We start from the raw sequence: 24447 nt of genomic DNA, 5'->3' as shown, positions 1-24447 counted from the left end.
TGCAAAGAACAGGAGAGGGAGAATTCTAGCTCAAGACTCTCGAGGTGACACAGTGGAGCCTCGAATGGGTTTAGTTGTCAAAGCAAAATAACCACGCGTGGGAAGCACACGGGAACGAAGGGCAGCAGCCCCACCACGTGCAGCAGGTCCCGGGGGGCAGTGGCTCAGGCAGGGGGGCGGGGCCCAGCGTCTACAGGAGGACACGGGGGAAGGACAGCCTGGGGGTGTCGCTTCCACGTAGACGAGTGTTTACTGAATCGTCCTGCAACATACGTCACAGCTGAATAAAGGAGTACGTCGTTCTTCAAACCCGCTTTATGGGACAATAAATTTGTTCGAAATCAAAGAGTACATAGGTTCCGGCCTCCAAACTTATCTGGAGTGGATCAAAGGCAGCAGACCTAACAGTGGGAACCCTCCTCCGAGACAAGTTTATCAGAGACACTGCGCAGTCACCACTGCTCTGGAGAACCACGGGTGTCTGGATGACCCAGGGCTGGCGCGGCAGAAGCGCCGGCAGGTCTGGAAGCTCCCCCTGCCCTGGTCACCCTGCCCTGGTCGCTCTGGCCTGGCCGAGAGAAGAGGCCATGACACAGACGCTCCGGGAAAGAGGGAGGTCATGCTTTGCACAGCTCACAGTGGTGGGCCCTTTGCCAAACCAGTGCTAGCTATTTAAATACCTTTCTTTTCACATAATAAAAATGTTTTCAAAGTAAATTAGATAGTCTGGTAGGAGCAGAATCATGGTGCCCAATCGGATTGGAACTGTGACAGCCACGCGGCCACCTCCTGTGCTGGACTCACTTGTAACCTAAGAAGGACCTGGGGCGGCACTAACAGCGGTGGGGCTTTCACAGAGAAAGGTGTTGGAAGAGCCTTTAAATATTCCTGTTATAATATTAACTATTATCTTTCTGAGTCATCAGTTTTCCCTTACCAGAAGGACCTTGCAACTAAAATTGTTTGAAAAAAATTTTTCTAAAAGAAACCTAAGAAAAAAATTAATTATTCTAAGAATCAGTTTTGCAAAACACTTTCACATACATAAAGCTTACCTTAATGAAGTTATAACTTTTAGTTTTGTTAATTTTCATGAAAAAATAAAACGAAGCAAAATATGGTAAAGTATTAGCAAGACCAACTAAAATGGTTCCTAAAAATCCAGAATACTAAGAAAACAGAAAAGCAGGTTTATGGCATGATAACGGAATTCATGAACTCGGACAGGCGGTCGGGAGAATGGGCGGGGCTGGGATGTATGATGTGAGATACCATACATCCCACGTGCTGAGACAGACAAGAAGCATGGAGAAGACTGTGAGACAGTCCAGTACCTGTGACCGGGCGGCGGCTCCTGCTCGGAGAAAGGGACACAGACATCAAAGGACAGCGTTAGAAGGCGGCCGAGACCAGCCAGTAACCCCGACGCCACAGCCCCGCCACTCGCAGCCCCGACCACACACAATCTGAGAGCCCCAAGGCCCGCAGGTCCCAGCCCCAGTTCAAGCCATGATTCCAGGGTCTTTCGCCATTGGACGGCGAGTGTGTCACGGAACAGGGGCTCAGAGGTGAACCCTGCCTGAGGCTGATTACTGACCAGCGGCTTCACAGTGCTGTCATTCCCAAGACGGGAATCTAGATGGGTGCCCGAGGCTCTAGGACACACAAAGCGCCCGGTATGGACGGAGGGTTTGTGTCCCTCCCCAGTTCCCACACTGAAGCCCTAACCCGCACAGGGGGGTGTGGCTTCGGGGGCGGAGCCTTTGGGAGGGGCTGGGGTTGACCGGGGTCACAAGGGTGGGCCCCTTACCAGGGGCCTCCGCCCTGGGAGAATCCACCCCGAGGGCCTGCTGCCTCTCCAGGCACCAAGGACAGGCCACAGTAGGAGGCCCCCCGCCCACCAGGCAGGGGGACAGCGGTCAGAGCCCACCCCCGGCACCCCCTCCCGATCTTGGCCTTGCAGCCCTGAACAGCGAAAACACAAACTTCCTCTCCAAGCCGAGGAGAGGAGGACACGGCCTGGGCAGAGCCTGTGGGCTCCGCGCCCCTGGGGAGAAGGCGCAGAGTGAGAACAGTGAGCCCAGTGAGACCGTCTGGCGGCCTGGCTGACGGTCCGTCTCCGCCTCACTACTGCTGCCTCCACGGCGCCCGGGTTTTCTGAAGGGCGCTATGTCCTAACTCACCTCCTAGAAGGTCAGCGGGAAGGAGGGACAATATGGTGGAAACCTGGACCCTATGTTCGCCGTTTTAACAAGTGACACCATAGTCTCTCTATAATAAAGCAGTACTTTCAACACAGTATTTTCAAGAAATGGTTTTGAGCAAATCTTCCCCAATGTCTGACACTTACCTTACCTTAAAATGCCGAAACTCGTTCTGACAACTCGGAGAGACACCGTTCTAATTAGGAGCTACGAGACTTCCCTGCCCCTGCACACAGACTCCTGGGCGTCAGCCGGCGGGCGCCCTCTGGAGGCCCTCAGGGCCCGCGTCTCCGCGTGGCGCCCACACGTGGGGGAACGAGTCACGCTACAACGAAGAGGCCGCGCCGCCCAGATACAGCATGCTGGCGTCACCCGCGGCAGCTGACGCGTCAGCAGCCCTGACTCAGCAGCCCTGACTCAGCAGCCCTGACTCCGGCTCTTGGGTGACATCAGATGACCGATGCTGACTGCGTCAGGCAGACATGTGGGCATGTTTGCGGTTCATCCAGGACACAAAGCATGTTATATGATCATTTGAATTGAAAGTCTTTTCTGTTTAGAACTACAGAGTCAAAAACACTTAAATAGTAATAAAAAGGAAAGCTGGGTCATGTGTGTTTTTTTTGTTTCAAATACCTTTCAGATTCTGGGCAGAATTAGGAAAGACATGTCAAAATTACTAAATGTTCCCTTCTAAGACTATTTCATGTTATTACCAAAATATCAAACATGTCATACTTTAAAATTTTATCCTTTTAAACTTAGTGCCACCGCAGAAGGTTTATAAAATTTTAAATGTTTATTATTGTTTTGTTGGGTAGGCATGACTCTCACGGTTCAAGTTCAAGGGCAAGAAAAGGAAGAAGACTGCCGCCCTCCAGCCTGCCAGCACCACGCCCGCCCAGGAAGAGCCTGGAGCCTCTTTGCAGCCTTCGGTCTGTGCATGACAAGACCCTACCCCCCAAAAGAAGAGTGCGTCTAGATATAACGTTCAGAGGAATTTGTTATCCAAGGCCAAGGCAGAAAGAATATCGAGAATTTGAGCAAACGTCTTTGCTACCCTTAACGAACTGACTACAAGATCACAGCCCGACCCACCAGGCCACACACGTGGCCTGTGCTGCCCACCACCAGGTCACCACGCCGGTCCCACTGGAATTTGGAAATCAAAACAACAGAAAGGACCCAGGAAAACGGCCGTCACTACAACGCTCCTCCTCATCCTGTCGCGGTTGTAGGTCACAAGGTGAGTCTCTACCACTAGCTGCAGCCTACACTCCACAGGGGCCCTCACCAGCCACCGTGGGGAGGGGCTGCGAAGCGGAGTCCCTCTCACCAGAGGCACATGGGCCCCACCAGGAGCAGTGGCCACAACGACCTGTCAACACCAGAACGAGCGCACGCCGCTCTGGGACCTGCGTCTGCTCCGCCCAGTCTGCTCCGCCCACTGCCGCACTGGTCTCGGAGAACGCATCCGGAGCACGCAGCTGCGATGGGGCTCTAGGGGCTGGGCCCCGTTTCCTTCTGAAACGAGTGCTCGCCCTCCGCCCCGACACAACCACAGAACGCTCCGCGAAGGCTAGTTGGAGAGGTTTCTGCCCTCCCATTACATTTAAAAATAAAACTGTAAACCTTAGAAGGAAAAGAGAGAAAAAAATTCATGACTCACTGAAAGTCTCAGTGAGCAAAGAAGAGTAGACAATTACGTATCTTTAGGATCCTCAACTTTCTGAAAAACGTAGAATACTTTTTGGTATTAATTAGCTTAAGAGAACGTATTATTTTTTTCTTGATTATATATCCTTCTTCAGCTTTTACAAATGTGGCCAACAGTCTGAGTAAACGCTAACTGCTAACCACATTCACACCGTGTTAAGAGTCACGTCTGACATTTTTTCACTGTGCAGAAGCACAACCTTAACTCCTGCCAGCGAGCCAGACACACTCTGGCACCTGCGCAGCCAGTGCTGAGCGCGACTCACAGGTGTGTCTCGGGGGCATCGCCAACATGTCATACTCCTGCACTTCAGGTCTTCCCACCGTTTAAAGGCACTTGTAAAACTTTACACTCTTCTTTGGCCTTGATGGCAGTTCCAAGTTAAAACTTTAGGATAAAATAAAATGTAAGACCAGATGACAAAAAATGTACTTAATAAAGAGTGTGTTTTTATAACTTTGCCGTAAAGGACGTAAGAAAAGTTAAAACACTTTGGCTCACATGGTCACTTCTGTGTGGAAATAGTCCCGCACCCCCTTCGGGGTCTCCCCCACGGGAGAGCGCTCCGGCAGGACAGCGGTCCCTGCAACCTCATGCCCCCCCACCCCCGACCCAGCACTGGCGCAGTTTTCTGTGTGACGCCAAACAGTGGCAGCACCTGGATGGTCTGTGCTGCTCGGACTACGCCTGCAGTCACACGCCCAAGCCCCCCGCAGTGACGGGTCCTCTGAGACCCCTGGGGAGCCCGGAGCCTCCCCGCCACCACAGGGAAGCACTGAGCTCCCATCGGGAGGGGTGACAGGGTTACCTGCTCTTCCGGAAACAGGCCACATGGCTAAGGGTCAGGAGTGATCGGACTGCCTCTCTCCGGCAGTGAAAGCCTGAACCCAGTTCTCAGCTGTGAGCAGAAGCAGGAGGAGGAACAACCACCGTGGTCCACCCCAACGCACTCACAGCCCACACGGAGACTTCGAGCCAGCGAGCCGCTTGCAAACGCCCCGAAGGACCCTCCTGTGGGCTCCCTCTCGGAGAATCCCTGCTCTGAGCAGCAGGTTAAAGAAGAAAGCCAAACCCTCAAACCTGTGTTTGTCACGTGCCTAGTCTGACATGTCACGTCGAATGACGCGCAACCACTGAAGTCATATCTTATGATGCTATTACTACCAAAAAGCAAACACAAAAGAAATTCCTGTCTTGTGAAAGCTGACGATTTCAAAGGACTCGCCTGTAGCTGGGCCGGGGGGTCCGAGGGCAAGCCGTGGGAGGACCTGCTCCGGGGCGGCGGCTGCGGAGGGGTCTCCAAGCCGGGCTGGGGTGCAGCCTGTGGCAGGGGCGCGGCCGTGGGGACGAGGGGCTCCTGCATCTTTGGAACAGGCGTGGGCAGGGAGGGCTGCGCAGGCGGGGTGGCCTGGGGCCTCAGTGGCTCAGGAAGGGCTGGACCTGGAAAGCCATTTTCAGGTGTCAGGTTTTTCTGGGAAACCGTGTTTGGACCCCCCCTTTTGAGGGCTGCCAGGAGGCTCGGGGGTCTCACGCCAACATTTCCAGCTCGGAGCCTACCTCTCGGGCCCTCCGAGGGTCTGCTCTGACTCTCGGGAGCCGGCCTCCCGGCGGTGGCCCGGGCGTGGCTCTGCGGGGCGCTGATCACTCCGGCACGGGGTGGGATCACCTGCGTGGGAAGGAAGCACATGTCTCAGACGGCCACTCACGCTCGGCAAGGAGGGCCTGTGACAAAGCCCACCCCTGCATCTCGGTCCACCTCGCTCTGGTGTTTTCCCCTCTTGTCGTGCCGACTGCTTTCTCCACCTGGCTCTCCGGAAGTTCTAGAGCCTTCCATCCTACTCTTCACTGGGGACTGTGTGCCAGGCACTGTGTCCGTCAGCCTGCTGTGCAGGCGTTTCATCTCCAAACCGTCCCTCTGAGGCCGCTGTGATTTTATTGTCTCCATCTGCAGTGAGACCGAGGCACGGGCACGGCCTCTCCAGGCTGTACAGCTTGGGCCCAAACACAGGCGTGACGGGCCACAGGGCCCTCCTGCCACCTCAGGCCAGGTGGCCACATTCACCGCAGACGCAGAGACCCAGAGACGTGGACACTGAGCAGCTAAGAGGGTCACAAAATCCACACGTGGACTGTGTTACTGACACAGAGGTAAGGACTCTCAAATGACTAACCTGGCCTGGTGAACTGCAGACACTGGAAGGCGTGCTGCGGAAAACCACACCGTCCGCTTTCACACGTCTGCTGAGGGCTCTGAAGCCCCGGCAGCCCTCGGGTCACACACACGTGACGAGTGCCGTCACGCAGGCCCTGCCTTCCCTTCCCTGGTCCCAGAGTGGTGGCGTCTAGAAAGGCGCCCTGGGCGGTGAGGTGGAGCCAGTGAACGGCAATGTCTGTCCTGAGAGCTGGAGTGGGGACAGGCAGCTTCGGGACCGCCCCGCGGGCACTACCGTGATGCTGCGCACGGAAAAGGCCCTTTGGGTGACATTAAATGGAGCTACGAGACAGAAGACAAGCATTTCTACCCTGGAAGTTTCATGAGAACGACTCACTAGACTTTGGAAGTGGTTCTGGGAGACGCAGTTTGCTCACTTCTACGACGGTCACAGGGCCTGCCCTTCAGCTGAGGCCTCTGGGGTTCGCAGGGCCACCAGACTAGCCGGAATCACTGACGACTGGATCCCAGGCCCCCCCCCCCTGTGTTTTTTCTAAACGACTCACACCCCAGGGACCACTTCCACCCGGGAGTACTGCTCAGTGCGTGTGAGACAGCATAGGATGAACACACAGGGACACCCCTGCGCCCCTCTGTGCTCCGACCTCCGACCCCGTGAGACCAGGTTCAGGAACCACTCTCTCATACATCTTCCTCCGGAAGTCTCATTTTAGAATTCTTCTTACTGAAGGAGGACTTCAGGTCCTCATCAGCTACTGAGAAAACAGGATGAAAAGCTGCCCGAGTCCTTCCCCCCTCACAGACGTGGAGGCCCTGAAGGTCCCTTGCTTTCTCCAGGGTAACACATTTGCCTGGCAGTGAGCTGGGCCCCGGAGCCCAGGCCGGGGCTGCCTACCGGTCTGCTGGTGCTGGGTCCAGCAGGCGCCGGGCCTGCGAGTCCTGTGGGAGGCGAAGGCTGGCTGTGTCCTGGAAGAGAGACGCAAAGCAGGCGGTCAGGGAGCGCAAAGAGGAGGCCATGCTCCCGCCCCAAGTGTGTAGCTAGTCACGGGCCAGGGCCAAGGTGAGAGGCTCGAGTCAAGTGTTTTTACCTATGTTATCTCTCCGTGTCATTCCCGGGCTTTTGGGAGCTTTGAAGCAGGAAGGAAAAATAACTGGTCACAAGTGAACAACACAGCGACATTGTACAATATCGGGTGGCTCTTCTGTCTCTTTAGCAGCACGAATGGAGCCCGAGATGGTAGCAAAGGACTTTGCTGTGGGTGATGGTTGAGGGGAGTCTCAGTCCTGAGTGAGACATCCCCAGAGAGAGGACACTCTGGACACTTGAGAGGGACACTGGTGGCAGACAAGCTGGCCCTCAGCCTGATGCATCTCTCACAGGTCGTTCTTAAGCTGACTTTCCCAACAAGAGCTCTCCCCTGTGAGCCCTGAAAACAAATGGTCAGCTCCTGGGGATGCCCACAGGTGGGGCCCACCTGCTCTTCGAGAGCTCGACCGACTAGCTGCCCCTGAACCCGCAGTGGCGTTTTCCAGGTCAAGCAGAGGATCCCGACCACACGGCTCTGGGACTACAGCTGTGCCCACCTCAGGGGAGGAAGGGACCCTGGGATGAGCTCTTTGGGACTCCCGTCACAAAGTCCCAGGCCACGGCAGAAGGGAGGCATGGCTGATCGCTGAACACCTGCTTGAAGCAAGACAGCGTTAACGTGTGGGCCACACGCCTTAGAGAGGGGGTGAAGCACAAAAGGAAGGAATGGGGGACCAGTAAATGCAGCTTCTCAGACTTCCTCTTCTTGAAAGGAATTCAGTGCAATTGCCATGTGGAACACACCAGCCTTTAACGACTACCACCTCAGTGCGTGGCTTCGAGGCTTAATGGTCCTTACAGCAAACTCAGTTCAGCGTTACCACGTACAGAGATGTTCACGGTCTCTGAGATCGCTCATTGATAATTCTGCGATCTGAGTTAACAGGGCTTATTTGTAATTAGTACAGCTTCAGAGTTAGTACAGTACATTTCTAAATATTTGACTTATTCTGAAGAGAGTTTTGAAGGTATTTTCCTTAAAATAACATTGTACAGTCATTTCACATGCTAAGTATACATGAAATATATACAGAACAGCATAAAACGACGTAAGACTTGCAGGGAAATTGAACGGACACCCACAACGCAGACTGAAAGGGGGGAAGAGACAAGGTTACAGGTGCACGCGGGGGAGGGCGGTGTACGGCTGGACCTTGAACACCAGGGCGGTGACGACACACAGGGCTGTTACCTTCCATCTCCCGCCTAGCCGCCCTGGGGCTGGGAGGGGCTCCAGCACCTTTTGGAGAAAGAACAGAAGCTGCACGGTGTTCAGGGCCCGCAGCTCGGACTGCCAGGCAGGCACCGCGACCATTTCCACATGAAACTCGCTTCTGCCAAGAGGTTCTTAGTCTACTTTAAGTTTCTTCCAATGTATCAGTACAAGCCAATGTGACTTCAGCCACTAGTCCACCCCCCCCTCCCAAGAGAGGGGCAGGAACAGGTGGCCCTGCCCTTCTACCACGAAGAGGAGAGCGAGAGCAGGGACCAGTCTGGTGACAGCCTCGCCTTTGGGGGCTGGGCACTCCTTATGTTCAGAGTTACATCTCTAGTAAGAGCTCCGACGCTTGACAGCCAAGAGGAAAATAATAGTAGTTTGGATTTCATTTTAAATTTCTATGAGACTATATGTATTAGTCTCTCAGAAGTTAGTTTTGCTGCATTCTTTAAAAAAAAAAACTCAAAAAGCACTATAATGAGTTTCTCAAAGCTTACTGCCTTAAAGGAGTTATTGGTTCACAGGGTAAAAAAACAAACACGCTTCAGATACTACCTAGAAAAGAGTTATGAAGTCAGGCAATTTTTAAAGATTAAATCAGATTTCTAAGTAAGTCGCAGAGTTACTAATGTGATACACCTTTTCACAAATTCATTAAAAATTTATTTTCTAGTAGTTGTTTGCCTACTTAAAGGACAAGAGAAAGAGAATTACCAAGAACACGAAACAAAAGCAGGGTCTGAAACAGAAAACAGTGACGTCCCTGTAAGGCCAGGGCCAGGCTCCGTCTAGCGATGTTTGCCAGGGCTGCAATGGGGGGACGATGGAGCCATCGAATCTACACGTCCACGGAGCCTTCTGGGATTTCGTAGGAATCAGATACACCACACTTTCAACAAGGGATTCATTTGTTAATGAAAATATTTCCGCATTAAAGCCGCACAATTGCTCTCATATTTAGGAAAATGAGGCTCTGTGACCAGATGCCATTTCGGCCGACCGTCACTGCCACTGTGAGCGGCACCCCAGGAAAGCCTGCCCCCCCCCACGCGTTGCGCTCCTGGACTGAGCACCACCCAGCAAGTACTTGGGACAGTCACTGGGCCACAGCCCCTTCCAAATCAATATGCTTTGGGGGGTTAAGTCTTTGCAGCCAAGCTGACTCCATTTAGTACAAAAAATGTATCCGGTCTGGACGTGTAACCCAACCAAGTCTGCCAGGGAAACGGGGGTCTTTGCTGGTTCCATTCGCCAGTAAAACCAAACTCTAAGCTTTTACTGAGGAAGGTTGGAGCTATTAAAAACATACATGCCATTCACTGTGACTTCAAATAAACCTAAAACGTCTTTCAATTGTAGGGACCAAACCGCACAACATCAAGGAACAAGGATGCGCGTGTTGTAACAAATGTGAACGGTTACCTCCAAATTCTTTTCTAGCAGGTGCGGGACTCCTAGCACCTGACAGTCCACAAGAACATTTGCAGCAGAAAGGAAGTGACAAGAGAGAATGAAATGCCACAGAGTCACCCCAGCAGTCATCACAGATGTCAGCTCCCAGGCAGGGACTCCGCAGGAGTCTCCTGGTGTTATTACAAGAAAGCTACCATCAAATCCACTATGGAAGCAACAGTTGCATGCTTCTAATAACTGAAGTAACAACACATGCTCATTTAGAGACCATTTAAACAAACATGTTTTACAGTAAGTACATGTATGTTGTCTAGGCCTCAGTATACATTTAACAGAAGTCAGGATGACGACACCGAATCAGCAGCAGCGACACAACACTTCAAGCACATGTGTACGGAGGCAGCACTGGGAAGAGAGCATGGAAAGCCAGCAGAAAACATTCCTTACCTGCGGCTGAGCCTACCTTGTTCTGCAGAGAAAAGCTGAGGAAGTGGCAATGATAGAAAGACAGTAACATCTAGAAGCTGGAGATGCGGAGCATGCAAAGCACTTGATGCCGTGTGGAGGAGGGCTCTTGGGAGAGGAGGTGGACAGAATGGCCTGCTACCTACCTGAAGGTGGAGGCGGCCTCTGGGGGGGTGCGGGCCGTGCAGGAGGTGCCGTGGGGCGGGGCGGAGGCGGCCGCTTGGGCTCCAAGACCTGCGGAGCGTCCTTCTGCTGCGACTGTGAGGCTGGCTGAGCCTCAACTGGAGAACCTAGAAAAGTACTTGGGGTGAGAAGAGCAGTCTCCAGGTGGGTGAGAGCGCAGAGGGACAGTGCTTTCTACACGTGTACGATCAAGCCTCTGTTCTGCTAATTTTCTCAATTTGTACTGCAGCAAACTGACACGCACTTTTAGTGTCAGTGACATAAACAGTTCTGCCAATACATGGCCCTTTGGTCCCTGCAGGCAACAGTGCTGGCTGAGTGTGGACCGGGCCCCTAGGCCCCAGGGGCCAAAGGGGACTCACTGAGGGGTCCTGTGAAGAGGGCACAAGGCATTATGTTCTTTGCATGCAGTTTGCTGACCCACAAAGAGAAAAGAGAGGAAGGGATCTACTTATCTCTATGCCTCTGCTTATCCCGGGCTCATGCAATGCAGCCACCCTCTAAGAGTAGTATGGGTGAGCCTGAGACAGTTACGAAACAAAGGTATTTCTGAAGATGTTGGTTAGCATGGAACAGTGACTTATTCATGTGACGGACACAGCTTCTGATGACAAAGCTTCCAATGCGGGGGAGTAATGACTTAGAATTCCAATTAAAAAATTCGTTTGGTCTCTCCTTGCTTCCTACGATAACAGAGGTGATGCCCGGATTAAAGCTGAGCCCAATGGCGTGGCTCCCCACTGTGGCAGTACGAAATCAGTGGTGACTCGAAGGGACGCACCCGACCACACTGGAAAGGGCGAAGGGAAAGGCTGAGGCAGGAAAGTGGGGTGAGCTCGTTTCCACAGAGGGCTCATCCCCTGCAAAGCTCCCTGTTCCGCACGCACAAGCCTGCAGCCCACTCTGGCACGTGGGAACATGGCCCGAGGCGGCCCTTCACGGTCCTCTGAAGGCGCAGAGGCCTGACCACTGGACATCACACAAAGGGAAGCCGCACACCTCCAATACCATACGCACCCTGGGAAGGCGGCTGCCCGGGAGCTCTGGACGCTGCCCGACTGGGTCGTATGGGAAGCGAGGGGACAGGGCCCTCTGCTATGGTGGGCGACTGGCAGGGGCTGGTGCGGGGCGAAGAGCTGGGCGACGTGCCAAGGCCAGGCCCCGAGGTTGGCTGCAGGTGCTGGGGCAGAAGCTCTTCCACTTCGGTGCTGTAGTCGTCGACGTCGCCTGAGGAGACGCAAGGTGACATGGGTGACCGCCTTTGTCCCTTTCTCGGAGGGTTTCCCACCAATCCAGTTCGAAGGGCTTACACACGAAACACAGACGGTCCTGCCATGGCTCTGAAAACACGCCCAGGCTGAGCAGGTGGCACAGACAGACACGTGTGCAGAGACCTTGGGTCAGAGCCCTGCTCCTGAGGAAATGTGACCGAGGACCCTCTCCCCACCCCCAGGGCAGCAGGAGGCCTCGGTGACAGCCCACCCAGGGGACACAGGGCGCTCTGCACTCCACCGGGGCTGCTTCCTGTCACTCTGGGGCACTGTGCCCACACACCCTCCCGAAGCCTCCCGGCTCCCCTCCCTGGGCCCCGCCCCACCCACCACGGCCGTCTCTGCTCTGAGCGCTGGCTCTCCCTGAGGTCTCCTCACGTCTCTGGACCTTGGACCTCAGGACTGGAAGGTGGGGCCAGGGTGCCTGTCCCCTCGGAACCTAATTTGAATTCCAGAACACGAACCTTCACGGACAAAAGGCCTGTTGCTTTGGGGCTGTGCCACAAGAACTCACTGAACACCCACCATGTCCCCCTGCTGCCGTATTCTCCAACACATCCTCACTCCAAACCGAGCCCACCCACCGAGGACAAGCCAGAGAGCAAGACAGTGAGTGGCGTCTCTCCGGGCGACACCAGAGCCACAGGCGCGCTCTCCAACAGCGGGAGCACCTGCAGCTCCACCCTGCCCCACACCCCCTCTGAGATGACAAACGCCCACCCTCCCTTCCTGCCAGCTGCTGCCTCCCAGGCTCTCTCTCCTGGTGACTTCACTGGGACCCGCCTGTGACTCCTGAACGCTTGCCCCGTCCAGTCTGCCTCTCTGCACCGATCCTCGGAGTCCGGGTCCTGCCCTTCCACCATGCCTGTGCTGCACTCCTCGCCCGTCCCCCTGCGTCACTTTGCATCAAGGCCACCACCTCGTTCTCCCAACTGCTTGCGGGCTTTGGGGAGGCGATGCTAGAGAAACCACATGACCCACTGACGGTGGTCCCATGCCACCTGTGGTTCCCAGCTGTAGCAGGGCTCCAAGAGCACCGGGCCGCCCCTACCCTGAGTGGTCTCTCGAACCTCTCAACCCCTCGGAGACCATGGGCTGGCTCATTCCTGCAGATGCCCTGGCTCGCACCCCTCCCAGAGGAGAGACCAGTCTTCAGGCGTGGCACCCCTGCCACAGCCTGCCCCCGGCTGCCGTCCAACCTTGTGGCTGGCATTCCTTTTCCTGTGGGTGGGACAAATGGGTTCTGTGCCACCTGCTTCTGAGACAAACTTCTTTAAAGTTGTCCACAGACTCACCCTGCTTCTGCACCTCCATCCACACCTCAGTCCACCACCATCTGGCTCCTTGCTGTGATCAGTGGTTCTTGTGAATGTCACCAGCCGCCTCCTTCATGCTATTTAATTCAAAGGACAGTTGCGCCCTGTTCTCTCCTCGCCTACCGACATAAACTAACACTGGCAAGGATCTTAACCTTCGAACGGCAGAGTGGCTAGTACATGTGAAGTCTAGGTACAACGCAAACCCAAATCTAATGCTGCTACGCATGTGACAGGCAAAGACCAGGGTGACCCTGGAGACTGAGGGAAGGACACGAGCAAGCAAGTCTGGCGGCACACCTTCCATGTCGAAGTCAGCCGCGACCTCCGCGTCCTCGCCCAGCAGGGTGGAGCTGGTGGACGACGGCAGCGGGACGCTGGTTTTCTCCAAACTCATTTCTTCTTCCAGAGTTTTGATCCAGTCGGGACTTTTTAAAGTGATACTCACAGCCCGGCCCAGTAACTGGATGAATAAAAGAGATAGAGGATGTACACATCAGTATGGAAATTAACTATCTGGGAACAAACTGACCGCCTTGGGCACATGGGCTTTGTTTAGCCAGACTCCACTCAACACAACTGCTTCGAAAGGGCAGAGCACGCTCTGCACGATCCCCAGAAACACAGCGTTACACACGCCGAAACCCCCTGAAAGGGCCTGTGCAGACACTTCTGATTGTGACGGGGACAAGACCTGAGAGCGAGGGACAGCACCGCAAACAGAAGGAAGAACAAGACAAGGAGAATTAGCAGACTGACAGCTTGGCAGGGGAGGGGTGGAGGATTTGGTGGGGGGTGGAGGGATCAAGAAAAAAGGGGAGAAAAGAACTATGGGTGTGACACAGTTGTGACTGCGGGGGGCAGGGGGAGGTGGGAGAGGGCCCTGGGGATACCTGGTGACGGAGAAAATACAGTGAAAACAGTGTGAAACGAGGGGAAATCAAATTACCAGGAAAGACAAACAGAAACCTAGAAAGGGGATCAAAGCTGGCTGGACATGCCGCCCCAGGAGCCGCTCTGCACCCTCACAGGGGACGAGGAAGGGCCTCGTAGGAGGCAAAAGCTGGAGTGACGCCGACGAACCGGGCATTTCCACACAGTGACGACACGACAGTCACACGGCAGGCACGCTGGGATGGGTCTCTGCAGCACACACGGAGAAGGCGGGGCGCCTTTCACACCAGATGGGCCTCTAAGGGTGAGCCCCAGTGGGACGGTGGCTGAAGACACCAGCAGCTCATCAGAGAGGTGCGGTGCCAGAGATTCAAGAGCGAAGCCGGCACGCGCACCCTTCACACAGAAGCGTCCAACGGGACCGAGGGGGATGCTGGGTCGCAGGTGGTCCGAGGCACCGTGCAAGCAGACACATTCTCTCTGAAGAGCAACCCAACAACGGGCCCGCCGCTCACTGTGCCCTCTGACACGGCACGTCTGCACCGAGGACGTCATCCCGAGGACAACGGGACAGGGACCCAGCTTCCAGTGCACACGCGGCTTCCCTAGCATGCTGGCTCTCATAATTAAAAGCTGGAGACATTCTGCTCTGCTGGTGTGACTAAGTGGTCGACTGATGGCCTGCGAACCAAAGGGTTGCCGGTTCGGTTCCCAGTCAGGGCACATGCCTGGGCTGCAGACCAGGTCCCCAGTAGGGGGCGTGCAGGAGGCAACCATACACTGATGTGTCTCTCCCTCTCTTTCTCCCTCCCTTCTCTTCTGTCTAAAGTCTATAAATAAAATCTAAAAAAAAAGTTGGAAACTATTAGTAGGAGTTGGGTTAAATAAAGTTATATATTTACCCACATAACAAAACTAAAGCAGTCACTAATGATGGCATATTTGTTCATCTAGAAAGATGTCCATGATAGTCTCAAGTAAAAGAGACCATGAGAAACGGCATACGCAACATGAGCCCACGTGCATTTGGGCGTGTGTGTATGTGTGCACGTGTTTCATTTGTGTCGATATGTGTATATGGAATACTGCTTTTTCTAATGGACATACAAAGTGTACATGTGAAGGCTGAGAAGAACCATTTGAAATGGTGAGCTCACAGTGGTCCTCATGGTTTCCTTCCTTACCTTTTCCTGTATTTCTCGAGTTATTGTTGCACGAGTATCATTACATTCGGGGAAAAACAAACGAGACACTACAAAACCTATTTCAAAAGCAAACTACGTGTGGAAACTCGTCCTCCAAGGAAGCGGAAGCAATGTGGCCGATAGGAAGCGGAGGGGAGCCTTGCCGAGCTGGCGCCACCGGAGGCATCGGGCCGGGTCCTCGCCCGCCCTGTCCAGTGGCCGTGTGCTCGGACGTTACAGTCTGTCTGGAAGCACGCACAGGAAACTGAGACAGCACTTCACAGACGTATACAGTCCAATGGACACAAATGTCCCCCACCAATGACATTTCAAATCACAGGTCAGGAAGAGCTCTACTAACCAATGATTTCTAAAGTGCTTCAATGGAATGGCTTTATTATCTATGGGAATTACCCACTTTAATCTCTAATTTCAATGACAGCTGTCATTCAATATTCTGTTATGGTGGTTCCAGGTGCACCACGCAGGGATCAGACACGCACACACCCCAGGTGCGTCCAGCACCCACTGGACAGCACATGTAGCCACTACAGTATCTTGGACCACAAAGCATTTCTTCATTTGATACAACTCATCTACTACATAGATGGGCCAGAATATCTACCCCAGTTGTGAACTTAAACTTCTTACATAAAGATGAATAAAGTCAAATGAGGTGGTAAACAAGCTTTCTTCTTAACCTGTATCAACGGTTAATATCTCTAGGAAGGGCCCCAAAATAACCCTGAGCTGGTCGGAAACCTAAATGACGGACACTACAGTTCTCCACAAGTCTCCATCCTCTGGAACTGGAAGTACCTGCAGACAGTCTGGCTGCGTGTTTATGAAAACGGAGCCCTCAGACAATTACAGGAGAATTGAGAGTCAACAAAAGCTACCCACCTCTTTACCATTCAGGCTTAGAGCATTCAAGGCGGAGCTTCCCTCCAAAAATGTGACCCACATTTTATCTTCTACAAACCTTCAGGAGAGAGAAACACAAACAGTCACAGAACATAGTTTACACCTTAGACTTCCGCAGCCCAGGGACGAGTCCAGTGATTTTGATTAACAAGGGCCCATGGAGGCCAGAAGAGAAAAACTCAAGAGAGAGCAGCAGAGCAGGGGCTGGCCTAGAGAGGGCGCCCTTCCCCAAAGCTTCCGACTCCATGTCCTTCCAATAAGCACCATGCTAACCCAGCAGACAGGGCCTGCGGGTGGGTCTCCGTTTATGATCCCTGCACGTCCAGCCCTACATGTCACTGACAAGGGGCAAAAAAAGGCCAGAGTTTAAATGGCTTGTTCGAAGTGACCTTACAAGGCAAAGGAGTTACAGGCCTGGGCCCCACGTCTCCCGAACCCCCTGCCCAGCGCCCTGCACTTCTGCTGTTGCGGCCACACCCCTGAGGCCACTTCCTCTGACCAAGAAAGAAGAAAGGGGCTCATTTGAGCCCACCAATCCAGACCTCCCCCGCCCCCCCCCCGGAGGCCCTGGGTCAGGGTCCGAGTCCTGGTTCACAGACAGCCGTTCCCTGCCTTGGGACTGCAGTGGTCTTTGCTAGGATTCTGAGTCTGCAGTTTTGGAAGAAGAAATCCCAGGCACAGAAAATAACAAGGACATCAGGATAAACTCTGAAGATGATGGTCACTGATGTGCAGTGATGTCACCACACGAACGACTAAAACAACATTAGCAGTCTTGTCTATAGAAACCATTTCATTGGTCGAAATACTCCCAACTGTGTAAATCGAGGGCAGAAATCTGCAGATTTTTCAAAAAGGAGAGAAAACACTCACAAGTATAGGAGTACAAACACACATCGACTCTTAACCGAGGCTTCAAAAGTACAAGCTACGGATTTTAAGAGGAAAGGCCAGAAACTAAAGCGCGCACAAACGCTTCCTCCAGTGTGAGCCGAGGCCTGGGACCGACTTCTGCGACCACTGGAAAATGGCCGGTGTCTCCGGTGCCAGGCTAGGACGCTGCAGGGCGCTGTCGTTTCAGAGGCAGACAGACGTCATCCCCGCCCAGACACCACCCCGAAGGGGGCCTGTTCCGGCCCCCGCCTGCAGATGGCAGAGGGTTCTCTCTCTGAGTGCGAGGCTGCACGGCCGCCCAGTACTCTGCATCCTCTGTGGCCACAGGGCGGGGCTGACGACTCGTCCATCATCAGTTCCGGCGTCATCATCCATGGCTCTCTGTAGGTCCTTCCAGAAGCTGTACTTGCTTCCCCCTTTCACTCCTTAGGGCAGACGCTTCCAGACCCCCCCGCCTCCTGGCATTGAGACAAGCACCTCCATGCATCCAACGTCATCCCACTGACATCTCCGGGGAGCTTCTCCCTTACCGCAGGGAGTGTCCACTTCAGCCACCCCTTGGGGGCTGTCCTGCTCCACACTGAAAGGTGATGGCTGGGTTAGTCTCACAGTGCCCTGAGTCCTCTCCTTGTGCACTTCCACGGTCTGCCTTTTCTCCCCCAACTCGCTGTCTACAGGAGTGACACCCAGCATATCCCTGGTGGGGGGCACCCCACAGCTTTATGTTGGGGTGATGCCTCGTTTGGTCATCAATACTTTTTCCAAGGATGACAAGCACTGAGGGGAAAGCTTCTGGCTCCAAGTCATCACCACGGTCTTTGGGGACAGACCGGTCCTTTTCCCACACCAGCCTCCCCTCCCCCTGTACACTCTGTGCTCTCCTAGCTCAGTGCAACATGTTACACTGGCTCATAAGGACACTTCTCTGTGCTTTCCTGCCCACGCACGCAGGCGCGTGACGCCCCTGGTGGCTGGCATTTCTCTACTTGGCAAAGCTACTGTCATCTGCCAACTGGGAGGTTTCACTGTGTACTTCCTAAAGCCTTAAGATTTTTAGAGATTTTTTGTTTCATTGTAAGGCTTTAGGGTAAGACCTTGTCAAAAGACCAGAGGGAAGTCTAAACACAGTGTCCTTGCATTTTCTCACTCACTCTCTGAAAGGCTCCGGCTTCCTCAGGCCTGCCCCCCACTCTGCCAGAGCCCCCTGCCCTGGGAGCAGCATGCGCGGGTCCAGGCAGGGCCCCGCCACACACACGCCCACCTTCCCCAACAGGTCAGGTCAGGTCAGCCAGGAGTCGAGCTTCCCACTGTGCTGCCGCTCTTCCAGCACCGACCCAAACGGCTGTGGAGCAAACCCAGACCAGCAGATACACAGACCAGAGAGGAGCCTGGTGGCACCTCCTCGCTGCAGAGCTCACACCCGTACACACTCTTCCGTGTCTCAGAACTGCTGTCCTCTTGGACGAGAACCCTTTTCCGAACAACGGAAAAGGCACCTGGTTCTGCAGAAGGCAGGTGGTTAAGGCAGCGGTGGAGACCAAGGCTCGAATGGAGTGTTCGTTGGCCTGTGACGTTAGTTGGCTTATGAGTTAAAATTACTCAAAACGTAGCCTTCCTTAAACTGAGGAAGGGGGAAAAAATCACTCCACTTTACTCTTACTTTCCTTTAAAAAATACCATCGCAATTACACCTGCGATTTGTCACGGCTCATACCTTACATCACACAGCCAACTTGAGGGAGCGCATCTGAACATGCACGTTCCGGTCGCCAGCTGTCCGTGTAAAGTTTTGCTCCTCACCTTTAAGTTTTCTAGGCAGAGGACTCAGTTTAAACCTATGAGCTCTCTGAATAACATTTCTATAGTATGATTTTCCCAAAGTTTGGAAATAAAAACCTTCATATACTGCTCAAACACTGCATAAGGTAATTTCTAGTATAGAAAATGATTCATGAATCATGAGCTGCTCTCGAATAATAAATATTTACTTACCTTATGAGAATCACTTCACCAAAATTTGTAAACTGCTGCAGAAGCTCATCAATCAGAGCGTCGTCGAAAAAACCGAGCTCGGGCGCAGAGCTGCTCACGGAGACCAGCACGGTGCCATCTGGCGGGCCCTGGGTGGCGACCACGTCTTTGTAAACGCTCTGCCTCTCCTCTGCGTCGACCTCGAATATGTCTACGTCGAGCAGCGCGACCACGGGCCTTTGGGTGAAAAGGAAGCGAGGCTCGTTAGCGCGCTTCAGCGGAGAGGCGCTGGGAAACACGCGTCAAGCACGGGCAGGACACTGGGCTCCAGACCTGTGGTCGGAGGTCTTCAGCTCGGCCCTCCCGTAGTGCAGCAGCGTGCCAGGAGTCCACGTGTACAGGATCTTGCTTCCGTCCTGGAAACTCGCGTTGAGAAGATCCAAATCTTCAGCTGCAGTGGCAGGAAGAGAGCGTGCGAGGAGGGAAGTGAGCAGGACGGGGCTGGGAGCACAGGCCGCGCCCCCCCCCGCATCCATCATCGGAGGCCGGGCTGCCACGTGCGCCTGTTGACAGGCGGGAGGGCTGCCTGCCTTTACGGGGGGCTTTCTTGGGGAGGTTATTGCTTCATGCTTTACTTAATAAAAATGAAGGAGGCTTTACTTCTGAAAACACTTAAGAGCCTGTGACCAAATCGTATTTGGTAAATAATTCAACAGAGAACAGCAAGTTGGCCCTGGCTGATGTGGCTCAGTGGATTGAGTACCAGCCCGTGAACCAAAGGGTCACTGGTTCAATTCCCAGTCAGGACACAAGCCTGGGTTGAGGGTCAGGTTACTTTTCCTTCTAAAAATCCTCTAAAAATCTACAATACACACAGAGGACATGATTTGCATACATCAGGTCCCCTGTAGAGGGCGCTCAAGAGGCAATCACACATAGATGTTTCTTCCTCACCTCTGTCTAAAAATAAATCAATAAAATCTTTTAAAAACAGCAAGTTGGAGAATATTTTTGAAAATCTGTTTTATATTTAAATTTATTCTTAGATAACCTTTGTTGAAAGACAGTAAAGGGTAAAGGGGGCACACACATGGCAAAGGAAGACTTGACTCTGGGTGGCGGGCACACAGCTGTACAGATGATGTGTTGTAGAACTGTGCAGGCGAACCCGCATGGTCTTTTCAAAAATCCTAACCTGAGGTGTGTTTTTCATTGATTTCATTATCCCGTACATTTGCATTTTCATTTTTCAATAGCTTGTTTTTCTTGTGTTTTTGCATTACCGTTCATTCCTGGTAGCCGCCCCCATAGTCAGCACTGCTGTCCCTGCCCTGCCTCCGCCCCTCAGCCCACACGAGCTGTCCGCCTGCTCTCTACCTACGAGTCCGTCTCTGTTTTGCTTGCTAGTGACCTCAGAGAGAGAGGAAGGCAGAGAGCAAGAGAGAAATACAGATGTGAGAGACATGGATCGGCTGCCTCCCGCAGGGCCTGACCGGGGACGGAACTCGCCACCTCATGGGACGACACTCCAACCAACCGAGCCGCTGGCTGGTGCGATCTACTCTACATGATCTTATCAGCCACTGTCACCCCAATAAACTTACTTGAACACAACGAGCACAACAGAATTAGAACTGTAAACATGAATCAACAGGAAGTCCTCCCCACTGGGCATCCGCATCCCTCTGCTCCTCCCTGAGCGCGCACTGACCCCCTGAAATGAGGAAGCCCCCCCACACCTGATCTGTCGAAAGGCCACTTCCTCCTCCGCCACAGGACCCGGTCTGTCCACGCAGGCGTGCGGCACTTCTCGCTGGTGTCGTAGTCTTCAGAAAACAGGTCGTATTTGTATGTCGGAGCAAAGGTTACTTTTCCTTCTAAAAATCCTCTAAAAATCTACAATAAACACACACAGAGGACACGATTTGCATACGTCACCCAAAAAGCAAAAAGCTGTCTCCATCCAGGCAGCCACCCTGCAACACCCACGACGTGCGGGAGGCGCTCCCACGGAGCATGCGCATCTGACCGACACTCCAGGCCGAGTGGGCAGAGCCCAAGGACACTAACCGGACACGGGGCCCTCCCTGAGCCACTCGGAGGACACCCGGCCGTGGCGCTGGGAGAGACAGACCCAGGGGGCTCCGGAAGACCCTGCACTGACGCCTCACAGGGGCCCCGGGCCGACAGAGGCCCGCGGTGCCTGCGGCTGGAGTGAGGCTGGGCCCAGAAGCCGCTGTACTGAGCAGCCACAGTCACCTCTACTCTGAAAAACTTACACGGATTCTTCCAAAATTTTGTGGTCAAACATTTCAAAAAGGCAGATGATGTGAGAAATGAGAAGAAAAAATAAAGCATATTACGCAGGGTCTTCAGGTCAAAAATCAGCAGACATGAAGACAGAGACTAAAGTCACTATTACTGGGGAAAAAGTTTCTTCTTCTACTTGAATGTTAATCTTATGAGGACATAATATATTTTTCCTCCTGGGAATTAATGTGGGTTTTAATTTCCTTTCCCTTTTTTTAAAGGCACAGTAACTCTACATCTGTTAAGCTACAGATAGTATTTATTGAGCATGAAGAGACCCCCAAAAGATGGGAAAAAAGCAACACCGTGATTTTTAAAAAAGATTTTATTTATTTATTTTTTTATAGAGAGATGGGAAAGCAGAGAAAAAGAGCAAGAGAGAAACAGCAGAGTGTGGTGGCCTGTCACGTGCCCCCCTACAGGGAACCTGGCCTGCAACCCAGGCATGTGCCCTGACTGGGAATTGAACCAGTGACCCACTGGTTCGCAGGCCAGTGGTGCTCAAGCCACTGAGACACACCAGCCAGGGTGAAAGCAACGCTGTGGTTTTAAAAAGCACGTTGCATGGCCAGCGCCACCTACCTGCCCAGCGTTTTTCTGGTTGGTCAGCTGGTCCCCCGCTGTGAGAGAGTCCCAGTCCTGCTGTCGAATCAGCTCTTTGACTTCCTCGTTCGGGAGATCGATCCGGTAGTTGAAGTCCCCACACCAAAACACGTAATCATGGGAAAACAGCATCCTGCCCTGGAAGCAAGGACGCGGGGTTTTAAGTCCCCATCAGTGCACTGTAAAAACGTCACAACCATTTCTGGGTCTCGGATGTGCTCTCCTCCCCCAGCAGGCTGTCTACTCAGCCCTGCAAGTGAAAACGCACGCAGTACCGATTTAGGGGAGCACCGTGGACGTCGCTAGGAACAACTACCTCAGATCTTCAAGCAGTGACAGCGAATTTGGGGGACATTACGACAGTTTCGGAGCTTCAGCCCAGAAAGCGTGCAGCAGCGGCTCACCATAGGAAAACTCAATTTCCGAACTATCTCTGCAAAGTCCTCGTTCCTCTCCTTGACCTGGGACTGCCCCGCGGCGAAGTGGCTGCAGACGAAGCACAGGCTGGTCGTGTGGAACAGCATGCGGATGGCCACCGCGCCCTTGTTTCCGGTCGCGCCTCCCATGCCCGTCTTCACAGTGTCGACCGCCACGTCCCTTTAACACAAAGACCTGAGATTTCAGTAGGCCGCTCCCTGTGTACCAGACACTAGGAATGCATGTTACGAGGTTTCAGAACTATGTATAACGTGGCCACTGGAGGGCAAGCTGTGAAACTGTGCTATTTTCACAATGTCCATTAGTGACTCTTTAATCAAAACACACCGAAAAACAAGAACCGCGGACAAGAGCGTCTCCGAAGCAGCAGACCCTCTGGGCCCTGCCGGTGTGTGGTGGCAGGAGGTGGCCGCGTGCCCTCGGGGACACTGACCTGATGAAAGGCGCGTGCTGCGGCCGGATGAACACGAACAGGCAGACGCCCACCAGCTGCTCCGAGGCCAGCAGCACGTACTTGTTGTCCCTGGAGATGGTCTTCTGCAGCTCCACCGCCCAGAGCTTCTGGTTCGTCGTGCTGCCAGGGCGCACGGAAAAGACAGTGACGAGAGGGCCTATTTTGTGGGACAAGTGTCACCGGTACGGTCACACACTCAAATTTAGTATAAGCCTGCCAACAGCTGTGAAATCTACACCAACAGGGAAATCTTTGTGCAGGCTGGTTTCTTGTTTCCTTTAAGAAGGAAAACCCAAAATTTAGCCCAAAGAACACACTTTTCGGAAACTCACCTACTAATTCTGCACAAAGAACTTTAAGCTTACTTATTTTTAAACGAGAGTTCACCATGAGTAATCACGCTTGTACACCCTACCTTTTCCTTAGGGGTTCACCAGGATAACAGAGAAGTACATGCTCCCAGACACATTGCTGCCCTTTCCCTATTTTTCTGGATTATAATACTTTAAAAAACTGATTACAGAGAAATTTAGATATACACAGAAGAGACCATCATAAACTAAACCACCATTCACACCTATCACCCGGCTTCAACAACGATCAGCATTTGCCGGTCTTTTCTTCTGGGTGGGGGCACACCCGGAATGTTCTAAAGCGGACCTGAGACACATGCCACCAGCCTGCAAGTACTTCAGGACGCATCTAATGCAGGAGGATGTGTTCGTCTTCACAGTCCCAACGCCGCTGTCACACACACATCACTGACAATGCCTTCATGTGAGCTCAGCTCGTATTTAATTTCCCTCTTTTCCAAAACATGTCTTCTCATGGTTGGTTTCTTTAGAACAGGGTCCAAACAAAAAGCCCACATATTGCATTTGCTCATCATGTTTCTTGACTCTCCCTTCATCTTTGTCTTTCAACCCTCCTCACCCCTGTGTAATTTCAAGATGCTGGGTCACTAGTCCGTAAAATACCGAACAGCCGGGGGCTGGCTGACATGTCCTCGGGGACCCTGACCTGTCCCTCTGCACCTCACACTGGATTTAATCTGGTCAGTGTTGGAGCTCAGGAAACATGCGTTTTTATTTATTTGTTTTGGTAAAACCACCTCGTGGGTGGGACAGTCACCCTGCCTCACAGCAGGAAGTACACAATTTGTGACGTCACCCCTGATGGGCTGCTCGGGCGGTGACAATCCAAACTCCCTATAACAGAAAGTTCCCCCTTTAATCCTTCTCCCTCCTAAGGTTTTAGCATCTGCTGATGACCACTGCCCAGATTATTATTTCATTAGGGGCTGCGAAATGTTGGTTTTGTAGTTTCAGCACTTCGCAGGCATTTGTAGTAAGTTGGGATTATTCTATAAAGAACTCTTAACTTTACAGTCACCAGGAAACACGGCTCACACAGAGAAGGCAGGACAAATGCTTCGGTCTCTATAGACTCTCAGAGCGGTAAGTTTGTGCACGAGAACCTCCCATTAACGGGGAGGAAAGGAAAACGGCTTTCCTCCTTGTTCCGGTCACAGAATTAGCGAATCCCATTGATGGCTCACTTCCACCTGTCGAATCTACCTGACGCTAGGCCGTACCCACTCCCCAAACACAAACCCAGAAGACAGAGGCTCTTAGAGACCTCTGTCCCACCACAGTCCCACAGAACGGTGGCCTCCATCGCCTTCGTCCGCCCCTCCTCAAGCCCTCCCGTCAATGAGCCCTCCCCTC

General features: G+C 53.1%; 1 protein-coding gene across 6 annotated transcripts in view; it reads right to left on the bottom strand.

Moving 5' to 3' along the window:
• Window positions 1-24447, bottom strand: part of SYNJ1 (synaptojanin 1) — a 76289-nt gene that overhangs the window by 3939 nt on the left and 47903 nt on the right. For 3 of the 6 annotated variants that reach the window (XM_053657774.1, XM_053657772.1, XM_053657773.1), the window contains exons 15-29: window positions 22700-22840; window positions 22233-22425; window positions 21808-21966; window positions 20655-20811; window positions 19249-19366; window positions 18937-19152; window positions 16030-16108; window positions 13349-13511; window positions 11479-11688; window positions 10425-10568; window positions 9823-9861; window positions 7183-7221; window positions 6990-7060; window positions 5479-5587; window positions 5147-5361 (exon numbers count right to left, since the gene is read on the bottom strand). In XM_053657774.1, coding sequence (XP_053513749.1) covers window positions 5147-5361; window positions 5479-5587; window positions 6990-7060; window positions 7183-7221; window positions 9823-9861; window positions 10425-10568; window positions 11479-11688; window positions 13349-13511; window positions 16030-16108; window positions 18937-19152; window positions 19249-19366; window positions 20655-20811; window positions 21808-21966; window positions 22233-22425; window positions 22700-22840 — 2053 coding nt within the window. Of the gene's footprint in view, window positions 1-5146; window positions 5362-5478; window positions 5588-6989; window positions 7061-7182; window positions 7222-8373; window positions 8422-9822; window positions 9862-10424; window positions 10569-11478; window positions 11689-13348; window positions 13512-16029; window positions 16109-18936; window positions 19153-19248; window positions 19367-20654; window positions 20812-21807; window positions 21967-22232; window positions 22426-22699; window positions 22841-24447 lie in introns of all 6 variants that reach the window. The other 3 variants (XM_053657777.1, XM_053657775.1, XM_053657776.1) reach the window with 3 other exon arrangements.

The sequence above is a fragment of the Artibeus jamaicensis genome, unplaced genomic scaffold, assembly GCF_021234435.1.
Source record: "Artibeus jamaicensis isolate MK-2021 breed Jamaican fruit bat unplaced genomic scaffold, CSHL_Jam_final scaffold_474, whole genome shotgun sequence".
Taxonomy (NCBI): Eukaryota; Metazoa; Chordata; class Mammalia; order Chiroptera; family Phyllostomidae; genus Artibeus; species Artibeus jamaicensis.
Note: the sequence above shows the minus strand (reverse complement) of the source record. Positions and strands in the feature narration are given on the sequence as shown.